Source organism: Drosophila tropicalis, unplaced genomic scaffold, assembly GCF_018151085.1.
Source record: "Drosophila tropicalis isolate 14030-0801.00 unplaced genomic scaffold, ASM1815108v1 contig_694, whole genome shotgun sequence".
Taxonomy (NCBI): domain Eukaryota; kingdom Metazoa; phylum Arthropoda; class Insecta; order Diptera; family Drosophilidae; genus Drosophila; species Drosophila tropicalis.
Window position 1 is genome coordinate 7,110,940 of NW_027173176.1, and position 12,799 is coordinate 7,123,738.

General features: G+C 40.1%; 1 protein-coding gene across 7 annotated transcripts in view; it reads right to left on the reverse strand.

The window, feature by feature from the left end:
• The window catches only part of LOC137579478 (band 7 protein AGAP004871), a 38,116-nt gene that overhangs the window by 14,554 nt on the left and 10,763 nt on the right, over nt 1–12,799 (reverse strand). For 2 of the 7 annotated variants that reach the window (XM_068293296.1, XM_068293295.1), the window contains exon 1: nt 3,605–4,522. The exons of 2 other annotated variants lie outside the window; for them this stretch is intronic. In XM_068293296.1, coding sequence (XP_068149397.1) covers nt 3,605–4,013 — 409 coding nt within the window. In that variant the 5' untranslated portion in view covers nt 4,014–4,522. Of the gene's footprint in view, nt 1–3,604; nt 4,523–10,078; nt 10,499–10,667; nt 10,708–12,799 lie in introns of those variants that run through there. 3 more of the 7 variants (XM_068293302.1, XM_068293301.1, XM_068293297.1) reach the window with 3 other exon arrangements.

Here is a 12,799-nt window from a genome sequence, read left to right on the forward strand (position 1 = left end):
CCATACCCATACCTAGATCCACACCCAGTGTACCCGCAACGAAGTCAGCAAAGTGTTTTTAACGAGCTCTTTGTCGTTGTTGCTATGTAACGGCGTTGGCGTTGCAGAGCACATAGGGACGCCGAGCCGTTTTTTGAGCACTTAAGTCAATTTTTAAAAGTTAATGAAATCGAAATGTTTTGATGCCACTTTATAGGTAGAACATCAATGCATATTTCTGCATACTTGCTTTTTCAAATTTTTTCAACACTTTCGAGAAAAACATTGTTGAAAACCAGTGTTGGGAACAGAATGAATTCCCTTCCGTTTATTGCAAATTGTTGCTTCACTTTGAGTGTATATAACTTTTGAAAGAAGAACGTTATTGATAAAACTGTTGATGCAATTGAAAAAGTCGGGTTTGTACTATGTGTAAATATATTTAATTTGTAACAAGTTTAGGTGTGTGCCTTAAAATTTGTGTCATTCTGAGCAACTCGCAAAAACAAAACTTATAACGAAATCTTAACTTTAGGTAAAGTTTAAAAAAAATGTTCACCAGTGTGCAGTTTAAAACTTTTACTATTGGATAGAATAATCAATTCTTTGTAAAATATAAAAGTCTCAATGTCCACAAATAACCACTTTTTTTGCAATTTAACTTTTTAGCGAATAACCTCAAATTTCTGCTATGGACGAGATTTTAATATAGCAGGAAAAAACGATTAAGGAATAAAGCATATCGATTTAATGTTCATAGGTTGCAGGCGCATGTAGTGTACAGTGCTCCAGGTGTGTTAGATGCGAAATTATAATTGAATACAAGGCGTTTTTTTTTTATTGCACCAAAACATATAGGACCAATTTGGATATTTTTAAGTTCAATCTTTTAGATGGCAGATGCATACGACCTTTCGAATAATAGGGAATACCTCTAATAACAGCACAAAAATCGTTTCCGCGACTTTAATGTCTCATTTATGCACACACAAAGAGTAGTACGAATCAGAAAATAAGGTTTACTACTAAAAGCGGAAAGGTATATTACAAGGTTGCTGGTTGCTATACATATAAGCCAAACCTTCACGCCAAGAAAAACAATAGAATCGCAGATTTTAAAAACACTTTCCGCATAAAAATGGACATTCAGAACCCTTGATTTTCTCTTTAAGCTTACAAAAAAACTTCCAAATGCATTTAACCAATTCCGCGGCCGACAGAAGCAGTTGCTTGCTTCAAGTGTCTATATTACTTATGCTGATAATGATATTGATCAACTTTAGGAACATTTTCTAGATTTTTCTATGAATCTTGGCCCTAAATTTAAAGAAATTATTAAAATCATAACGGTTGTATGAAAAGTATTGTGTTTGATAAAATACTTTGCATACTTTTTGGGCAAAATACGGTTTTTTCGCCGTGGAAGCGAGATGCCACGCCCATTTTCTCTAAAAATAATTGCAAAATATATTTATTACCTCACGCAATGTAATAAGACTGAAAATTATTATAAATCATATATTTTTGAATAAAGTGCTCAAAAAACGGCTCAGCGTCCCACAGTGCAGAGGGACGAAAAAATACTCCTGCAACCATTTACACTTTGCAACTTTAATGACGAATGGTAAGGGCTCGGCTGAGGGGAGGAGAGAGGGATCGTCGGCAACTTCACCGCACTAAGCCAACAAGCTGCCAAACATTTGTCCCACTCTCAGGCTAGAGAGCGCAAAAAACTTTTATTGAAATTGATTTCAATATAATTGCGATGGCAGCGTTGACGCCGCGTTTGTATAAGCCAACAGAAGTAGGATAAAGAGGCTGTGAGCTTGGGGGGGGGTGCGGTGCAGGTGGATAAATGGTTGAGTTGGTGAGTGGGTAGGAGTGGGGTAGCCTGAGGCTTGCGACCGTCGACTTAATAGATTTATAGCTACCGTAAAAATAAACCAAAATGGAAATCAGAGACACAATCCGGAAAGTGAAATAGGACATAGAAGTAATAGAGATAGCGAAAGGAAGTGAAGAAAACAGGCAAACGATAGCTGATTAAAATGTAATTAGTTTATATTGGTTTTAAGGGATTTTTATTTTTCCATTTTACCTGTTTTCTAAAACGGTTAGGCTATTTTTAATGTTTAAATTTAACCAAATTGCAGGCCAGAAAACTCAATATTAATCAATATCACATAAAATGGAAATAATATTAATTAAGTTACACAATGGGCTGGCAAATATTCGTATCGATGACATCACCGTTTTTAACTAGTACAGTATACTAAAACAAGTAAGAAAAAGTAAGTCTGAGAGAGAGAGAGAGAGAGAGAGCTGGAGTGATAAGCCTGGCTCAGTTAGGACTCCTTTTTTATTATTTTTATTTTCCCCGATGTAATTGGTAATATGATTTGAATAATGCACTTGTTAGTTATAGTTAGTTTGTTTTAATTGAATTTGGAATTGGTAAGCGCAAATTTTGAACGCTGCCGTTGCCGTTATACAGTTCTTTTCGTCGCAAAAACAATGTGTGTGGTCATAATTTTTTAATGACCAGTAGCAGCCATCAGGAATCATGACCAGGCTCATTTTTTCCCTCACCTACCCCACCATTTGTCTACTTCGTGAGCTCTGGCCCGCATCCCCAAAATGCCTACGTCATAGCCAAAGAGCCAAGAGCCTGGCCAAAAAGCTTTGCTTCAAAAAATGGGTCACATTGCTGCTGTTGTTGGTGGTGTTGCCGTAGTCGTGGTTGCGGCGGTGGTGTTGGTGGTTAATGGTTGGGGTTGCTGTCCTTGTTATTGTTGTTGATGATGGTTGCGATATGTATACATACATATATGTATATGTGTACATATATATACATATAGTCATGGCTTTGGTCATATTTGAATTGAATTTTGCATGCAAAATGCGTGGAATTTCTTTTCCTTCTTTTGAGTTTTTAATGGGTTGCCATGGAGGCGGCACCAGCGCAGTACCAGAAGACGTGGAATAAGAGGAGATCGGAAGCAAAAGAAGATTATATTTTCGACTAAGCTGGCCACTTATGGCAAAAACAAATGTGAGTTAACCCTTTTTTGTGTTTTTGTTGCCAGACTAATGAAGCGATTAGCATGCATGTGGAACGAGAGAAAGAGAAACTGTTGGCAATTGGTGGGGGTATTATCCCCCGGCAAACAAAACAAACATACATATACGCGCACAAACACACACTCAGCCCACACACACATATACGACGAGCATGACATACATACGAAAATAAAATGATGAAATTTCACAGTCAATAAATAAATGATGAGCCTGTTGAGCAATTTTTTTGTTGGTCTTTTGCTTTGCCTTTTGATCAAAAATTTATCTTTTGAGGTAAAGAAAAAAAGCATAGCATACATTTTTGAGTTTTAGAATGGGCCCAAGCAACAAGTTTGAATTTAGCTTCGCAGCATCAGGCAATGCAAATACAATAAGGCTCTATAAACGCAGTCACACACACACTCTCACACAAATATATATATATATATATATATATATATATACATATATACATACATACAGCACTATATATGTATATGCAAAGCGAAAGAGCTACCAAAAATAAAAAAAAAAATTTCTATCTGTTTAAGACCCTGCAACTCACCCCGTCGCGCCTCAGCTCGATGTATAGCCTGCTGCTGTTGCGATTGCTGCATCAGCGCATGATGGCTGTGGGGCAAAGTCAATGGTTGCTGCTGCTGCTGTTGTTGCTGCTGCTGCTGCTGCTGCTGCTGATGCTGTGGATGGTGGTCACGTTCCCTGATCTGTGGTGGCGGTGGTGGCTGATGTTGCTGATGCATGGGTAATGGTGAAACTGATGATGAAACTGGCAAATGCTGCTGCTGCTGCGGCTGCTGCTGTTGGTGGTCCCGTTCCGTTGAATTGGTCGCTGTTAGAGCTGGCGTAGCAAAAGTACTTGTACTAGTGCTAGCTGCTGTCATTCTGGTCGTTTGCTGATGATGGCGATGCAGCTGATGATCTCGATGCTCCATATCCATCATCGAATCAGGCATTAAGCCGCGCTCACAAAACGAAGCCAGTGCAACGGCTGTTTCGGGTTTCTGGTCGTTAAGCAGAGCGTTAAAATAGAGCTGCTGGTGCTGCTGCTGGTCAATTGGCTACTATAAGTACTGTTAGCCTGCGATAGCCTGTCAATCAGTGAGTCAGCCAGACAAACAGTCACTCAGTCAGCTAGTCCGGCAGTCAGTCAGTCAGTCAGTCAGTCAGTCTTGCATTTGAACACTTTAATAGAGTCTTATCATCATTATCATCATCATCATAATCATCATCATCTGTTTTAAGTTCATCTCTGTCTTGACTTTTCCTTTTTCACATGAATCGCAGATACATACGCTCGCACACACACACGCACACACACATTCAAAAAATAATATCCCACTACTGTGAGCTAGTTTTTCCTAGCTAGCTTTGTCCATTTCCATTTGCTGTTGAGTTTCCCTTTTGTCCTTTTTATTTGCTTCTGCTGCTACTGCTGCTGCTGCTACCTCGCTCAGATTCCAACTGAAAGTAAGCCGCCAGCCAGCATCCTTTTATATTTGAGCCATTAGCAGCAGCAGCAGCAGCAGCAGGAGCAGCAGCAGCCAAAGCTTTCCGAGTGAGAACTTTGTTATCACCATCAGAAAACAGTCGCAGGGGAAGGTGGGAGGGGCGGTGAGAAACACATTTTTTATACGCGGCAAATGCCAAATGATCAAAGAGCTTTTTGCCGCCGACTAGCTGCAATTGCAGCTGCAACTGACACACAGAGGAGCGAACGAAGTTAGAGTAGTACCGAGTTGCCCCCACCATGTGATACCCTACCTACCCTATGGCTGCCATACCAACAGCTTTCACCTTTTTCTTTTGCATTCGTTTTGTTCCCAGCTTGCACTGACCTTGCGCATTGTGGAAAACATTAAGGCTCCTGACAAATGAACTTCAGGAATGAAGCTTCGCTAAGCTTTTGCGGAGGGGAAATCCACAGGAAGACGATGAAAGAGAATGTTATTAGTACAACGCAAAGTAGAGAAGAGGTAACTGAGAGAAGTTTCTTCCTTTTAGTACACCATCTCACCTGAATAATCTAAAAACCGAAGCGTTTCGTCGGTTCGTGCTGTTGTATACAGGTGACAAACCCAATTTATGACACCTTCTTGCGAAGCTGTTGCTGACTTTCATTGTAGTGCAGACACTTTTAGAAATTTTTTTCGTGTTGTGTTTGTTAACTGGCCTGGAATGATATGAGTACCTTGTCCAACCACTCACCTCCCACCACCAACCACTCTTTTTTACCATTGACTCGTTCTAATGAACAGAGAGCACATACATTCTTGGCTTCAAACCATTTGGGTCATGCTGCATGAATGAAGCACCTCCTGAGCTTTGCTTTTGAGCTGTCAATTACCATTTACGCTTCATTAATTCCCACTCCCGCGCATTTTCCCCTCTGTTCTCTGACTGTCCTTCAGCCAACTCAACTTCGTATCGATTCGGCTAGGCCAAGTGTCAGGCCTCTAGATGCTGCTACTGCCGTTCCGTTTCGTGTGAAATGTCGCACCACACGGCGTATGAGTGTCATTATGTTTGACATTTATGCACAACATTCCATTCTACTTCACTTCAGCTAACCATCACAGGAGAGGAAGAAGTGTCTCGGCCCCTGTTTCTCGCATTTATTTTAATGGTAAAAATTAATCTTTGGCATTTGATTAATAGGTGAATTGATTTGGGTATATGAAGTCATTGTCACAGACAAATGGGCTGCCCTCCCGAATTTCAAAATATACTTGAATACTAATAAAAACTGAGCCATTTGTCCTGCAATAGCCATTAATGTCAAACTGTAATCACTGGCAGTATCGCGATTCTACGCACTCCAATAGCTAGGCCATTTCGCACTTGGTAATGTGGCCCTGGCCAGTGAAAGGTTAAAAAGGCACCAATGAGATGCTCATAAATAGAGTTTAATATGTACTTCCGAATTGAGCAAGGACCGTACTTATGATTGATATAGAAACACTGTCCTCTTGTTGTTCACCTTTGGTATGTTTGAAATGAAAAGCGATATTTTGTAAAGAATCCATAAATGTTTGTACAAAATAAAATACACCTATCGTTCGTTCAAACTGCTGTTGTTTTGTGTTTTGCCTGTTTGATTGAGCAATTCCGTACTCTTGAACCTTTACAGTTTCGCACAAAAGTCCGAGCAAGTTTTATGATATAGACCCGATTTGCTAAACATTTGCCTTTAAGCGTTTAAGATGGAACTGTTTAGTGTCGAGTTCTTTAAGTGAACATCTCAACTAACACACGCCCATTGCTGCTGCCTTTATTTTGCCATTGGATTTTGTTTTATAGACAAACATAAAAGCAAGAGAAAAGACGCAGCACAAGCACTTTGTTTATCGAAAACATTTTAGTTTTAGTTAACCGGCTCAAAAAACAGCTAAGGAAAGGCCAAGCCAAAACAAAAGCCACAAAAACCATAAAGACAAAATCGGCAAGAACCAAAAAATAAAAAAATAAAACCGTAGCCAAAAAAAATGGAATAGAATGGATAAAAAAGGAAAGAAACATGGACAAGGAAAAGGATGCTGACTCTAATGCTGAGGATTGCCGTGACGAAAATCGAAAAGGACAAAAAAAGCAAATAAACAAAACGTTGACAGTGGCGAATGATGTCACACATAAATAGAGCGAGAACGTGATACAGCAAGAGAGGGGGAGAGAGGATTAGAACGATGGAATTCGAGAAAAAAATTTCAAATTCAGAATGTGTATAGGCGAATGGTCATGTGTTGGTGGCATGATAAACGACAGCTAAGCCAAAACTGATGCCACATGGCCGGCCAGAACTTTCAACCATAAGTCCTTCCTTTTTAGCTCTCTATCTCACTAACAATGTCTATCTCCCTCACTCTGTGTGTATGTGTGTGCAAAATTAGCCAGGCAAATATGTCGTACTTAACTGCAAACGGAAGTGTAGCAACTGACAAAAAGACACAGGACACGTTCCAAGCAGCCAACCGACGGACCATCAGCACACGACACACAATGGCCCCAGCAATTGTTGGGCAGGCGTTTCGTGAATGGGTAGATCCTGAGTGGGTGGCAAACTCACTCTCTCTCTATCTCTCTCTCTCTCGGTCTGTGTGTGTGACATAAATGCGTCGAATTATTGTCATATATGTATGTATGAGGTCACTGTCCCACGTCTCGGCTAGAAGTGAAAGTTTTTGCCGGCGTTATTGTTTGTCTGCCTAAATGTCTTACCCCCTTCACTCGTTTCCTCTGTTGCCCTATATTGCCGTGTCGATGAAAGTTAAGCAAAGTTTTCTTGAACATTGCCACAACAAGAAAAACTACTAGAATAAGGATCCAAGTATGGCAACTGAAACCATTTACTCTTTACAAGTGTGACTGCGGTTTCTTTTTTTCTTGTTACTCTCTCTTTTTCTTTTGGTTAAGTAGCAACACGTTTTTGTTGAAATTGTGTAAGGAATTTGGTTGGTTTCATTTGACGCTGCTTCAATAAAATGCATAAACTTTATTAAACTCATAAAACATGATGAAAAAGAAATGCGAGGCAAAGGAAAAGTGAATTTATTTGACTCCAGTCGCAACTGAAATATGCTGATTGGGCCCCAAACAGCTCAACTGGAGCCTATGGGTAAAGTTGTAGATGTGTGTGGGGAATAGAGGGGCTGTGGATGTAACAAGTAACATTCCTGTTTTTGGAAGATATTTAGTGTGTTGGTGTTCTGCGCCCCTTGCTACCGGCCATGTGGACAAATGCCTTGTTAAAGTTGCATGAGAAGGAAACTTTATCCATGCTGCTGCATACAGATAAGCAAATTGAATTGGTCAGGCAGGGCACATGGAAAATGCTTGACCTATTTACTTTTGCCAAACAAATAGATTGATATGTATATACATATGTCGTTGATTGAAATATTCGATATAGAAGCATTAGCATCAGGCGCAGCACGCTAATTGCGTGAAGCATCAATCTTGAAATGGTATCGGTTTGGTCTGCATCGATTCTTCGGTGCCCATCAATAATTCATAACTTTGATGACGCTTTTGGCATTGGCCATAAAATGGAAAGCGAAATGAAAAACGGTTCTCCAGCTCAAAATGTTCCGCAATAATTCAACATGGCAGGCGACATTGCTCGATGCCCAATGTTCCTTCTTGTCCGTTTTCAACATTCTTTGACTCTGCCATGTCTCTGACTTTATCAATGGCGACTCCCCACACTCGAACACACAATGAATAACCCAGGCGCCAAGCCATCATGTCGTACATTTTGTAGTCGTATGCCTTTTGCTCTTAACCCCACTCCAAACGTACCACGGCCCGCCCACCCACAGCCTTGCGTCCTCCTCTGTTCCTCCTTTCGGTCTTCCTTCCGTTTTTCCTTTTTTCATAAATTTTTCCTTTTCGCAACTATCGTTTGGCATTTTTTTTCACTCGATAATGTCGCACTGTGCGCTATGAAATATTGATGTCTGCACACACACTCGCACATACGCTCTTAGTACACACATTTATAAAATATAGATACATTGATATACATATATTATATATGGACTTAAGGTTTTATTGAAAACTAGCTGACATATTAAGAAATGTATTTTTGGCCGATTTAGTGGCACAATCATTTGAGCATGAATGGGTTAAGTTAGCTTAGTGAACAACAAAAGCTGTCACTTTTTAAATATGAGTATCGAAAAGATTCCATGCCATTATTTATTATAAAGAGTTAATAATATATTTCGCAACGAAAGTTATTCCCAAGACCAAATTACATGACAATTGGAGTTCTTCGTTTTGTAGTTTGCTTGTCTCACATTATTCCTAATTTGAGCTCTTCTGTTCGGGTTGTAGACTCCTCTTTCCTTTCTGCTGACATCAGCTGTAAGTGAAATCAGTTTATTGTCCAGCAGAATGGGAAATTAATTAAAAATCTCCTGACCTGACCAAATCCAGCTTTAATATCGCTTGAACCAGAATCATTCACATAACGCAATCAACATACTATAAATAAATACGCATGGACAAAAAGCAAAAGAAAGAAAAGGATTCAGGATGAAAACACAAATAATGAAAGAGAACAACCGACAGCTGCAAACAGGCAAACTAACTGATAACGTGAGCAACTGGAAAATCAATTAAAATGCAGGCCAACAAGGAGAAGTGGCAGTACGGGAATACGTTGGCGGAATCATGCAATGTGGTTTGGGGATGACTTTATTCGCATCGCTGACTGCCCCCCAGAGGGAGCTTCTCCAGTCTGCCCGTCTGCCCGTCCGTCCGTCTGACTGGTAAAACTTAATTATGGCGGACGGATGTGGCACACAGCATGCGGCGGAAGTGTGTGCTCGTACTCCATGTTACACACACACACACACATTCAAACTCCTACTCTTATTCACATTCCCCATTCCACTTGGCATCGCCAAACACGCCTCGGCAATTTTAAAACATATTTCAGTTGGGAGCACACACACACACACACACACACACGCGCGTGATCTTTTCAGAGGTTCGCCCCTTCTTTTGACCTGACCAAGAACTGCTTGAGAATGGCCACAGACCAACTGCCAGCAGATTTAATTTAGAGCTTAAAGTGTGATGTACCATAGATTATCAATTTACCAATTACTAAATTAATCAATACAGAGAACACATATACTATATAGTGGTCTATAATTAAAAGGGGTATATTAACTTTATGAATATGTGCTATTTGCCTGTCGATTAACAATAATTGAATTGTCATGAAATGCAATCGCCCTTGCGTGAAAACTATCTACATACATTTTAATTATTAAGAATAAAACACTGAACTTTTTTTCTGTTTCTTTTTTTGTGACCTCCATTGGACATCGAAATTTCAACCTATTGCATACTTTTAGGGTATGAGTTTAATAATTTTCTTGAATTTTAACAATTGAGTCTCTTTTTGTTGCTGGAAATTCTAACATTTTAGGTAGTATATCAATTAGGAAAATAATTGATTGACCCAATTGCAATAACTTTTCCTGGACTTTCGGTTTTGAACGACCTTACGTACCTCGACTAAAACCAAAACCACTGGTCGAACCCGAGGCGGTTGTATCGAGGGCGACGCGTCTCGGAGAGATGCTAATCTCCCTGGGGCTGCTGTGGCTGCTATTCAGCATTTTGCTGTAATTGTTATGGCCGGTTGGTGGCAAACGGTGGCCGTTTGTGGTGCCCTGTTGCTGGTGTTGGTGTTGGTGCTGGTGCTGATGGTGGTGCTGTTGTTGTTGCTGTTGCTGGTGGTGGTGCGAGGAATAACGTGCATGGCGCTGTTGACCAGCAGGTAGCGCATGCATGCTGGTCGTTTGCCACAAACTATCCGTGCGGTCTGATATTTTGAGGCCGTTGATGGACAATGTGCTAAAGGTTTGTTTCCTTCTCGCAGAAGAAGATGGCCTAACCACACATCTGCTCTCTATGTTCAGAACACTTTACTATTAAGTGCTGCGAGAAGTTGTATGTAGTTGACGAAAAGTTTTCTGTGGCGTAACTTTTATTTATTTAATTTGCCATCGAAGTGAAAACTCTATTTAAAACTTTTGCGGGCAAAAGTTCAGTGCATTTTATTTTAAATTAAACAATAATTGCTAGGTCAAACGTACGTATAATGGGTGAACGCAAACTCATGGCGAAACGACACGAAAAGTTAATTTAATAAGCCAAATTATGGCGAAAACTTTAACCGATTTTAGTTTTCAAGTAGTTTTTGTTGTTGATGTTTCTCTTGGTGGATTGTTGTTTATCCGCTGTTAGTGTCCGACTTAGTTTATAGACCGAACCACACTGAACTGTTATTTGTTAATTTATTTATTGTATGTCCTGTGCGCAATGCACATGGGCTATTGTGTGGCTTGAAGCCAATTTGTGCTTAACGCTGTTCAGTGGCTCGAGAATAGCCCTGCTAGTGCTGGTGGTGGCTCGCACAATAATGGGGGCTCCGATGGTGGTGGTGGTGGTGGTGGCGGTGCTTTGACATGTTAATAATGGTAAATAGTTTTTGAAAATTGCTTCCCCGGTCGCTTTATGTTTTGTAGCTCAAGGCTGCAGGATGTGCACTGCTCAAATGTATCAAGTCAGTGGCATGCGGAAGCCATGTACATAAATGTTTAGCAGTTACAGATACAAATGCAAATACTATAGATGATATGTATAGAAAGAAAATCTACCATCTTTCCAATGTTTTCTCTGCTTGGTCGTATTTTCTCTCACTCTCTCTCTCGTTTTAGCTATCTCTATCCTTCTCTTTCTATCTTTATAATTCCGCTGTTCATTTTGTGGTCACATCAGTCAGAGTCAAGTCAAGTCGGGACTCAAGTCAACTCGACCGCATTGTCAACTATGGCAGTTGCATCTTTCTCTTTTTCTCTGTTTTGTGTGTGTGTGTGTGTGTCTCTAAGTAGGCCATTTTGCATGTTCTAAGACACAACAAGCCATGTTGTCATCATCATCGTCGTTGTCGTCCGTCGACGACTTTCAACCGGTTGCTCCCCGATGGGTTGAGGCCCCATCTCTTGCCTCTGTCATGGCATTTACATGCTTGCATAAAGCTGAATATTTTATTCGGTCTCTACACTTTTTCCAAGAGGTTGGTAAACCCGACCACCATCAAATATTCCTCCAGTAGAACTGATGGCTCGTTATCGTTGTGTTTGTAAAATTGAATTGTAAATATTTGAAAGGCACGCGGCAAGGAATAAAAATCACACTGAGCTTTGAACCCCATTGCACACTCAAGGTGAACTGCTTAAACAAATAGGACCTGGAAATGAGTCATTTCATTACAAATGACAAAAGGTAGAGACGGAAAAACGGAAAGGAAAATGCAGTGAAAAGAATGCGAGAATGAACTTAAGAGAAAGCAGGAGCACCACTAAAAAAGAAGTCTTAAAATTTGAATGTTAAATTTTTGAATTTTTTAATGCTTCTGCAGCTTTATAAAGAAATTTTTTATGTTTTCTGGTGATGAAATTCTCCAGATATAAACTTCCCTCGGACTTTTTGCTTAAAATCTAAGTAAAGAACACCTTTTTTGCGACCCCACAGTTACATATATGCGAGCTATCGATTCGGGATATGTCGGTTGGATCAGAGTCGCAGACTTGAATAACATAACTAGCTTTAATGCAAATTAATTATCAGTTGCTCTGTGACAAACTTAATTGCAAATACACTAATGAGTCTACACCCACTAATTACATTATCGTGGCTAATGACAAAAAAAGTGAAGCAATTGCCTAATTCTTGTAAATTTTTGGCAAAGCGAAATGGAAATAAATCGTTTGCTATTTAATTGGCAAGACGAATCTCTAAAATCTAGCAACAAGTTAAACAAAGCTCAGCAGCTCTGGGCTGATGGCTAAAAGGGAATTTTGCCAAAGTTATCTTAGTCCTAAGCTTTCTTTATCGCCTTTAGTCTCAATCTCAGTTAGTCAGTCAGTCGTCGCTCGGCTTTTATGACAATAATTAGGAGAGTAAAGAGACAGGAAGAGATAGAGAGAGAGAGAGAAAGTGCTGGAGATAGAAGTGGTGCAGGAGATCCGGGAAAGAAGAGTTTAATACGTATACGCCCTGTTGCAGAAAAGGGCACTTGTCCTCTTTTTGCCGCTTTTGCCTTTTTCATGTCAAATTAACAACTTCCGCATGAGGCCATCATATGGCACTTGCACCCAAAATGCGTCATTTACCATGCTGCCTTTTGTCCTGTATGTCCACTTTGGCCATTTGCCAGAAGACT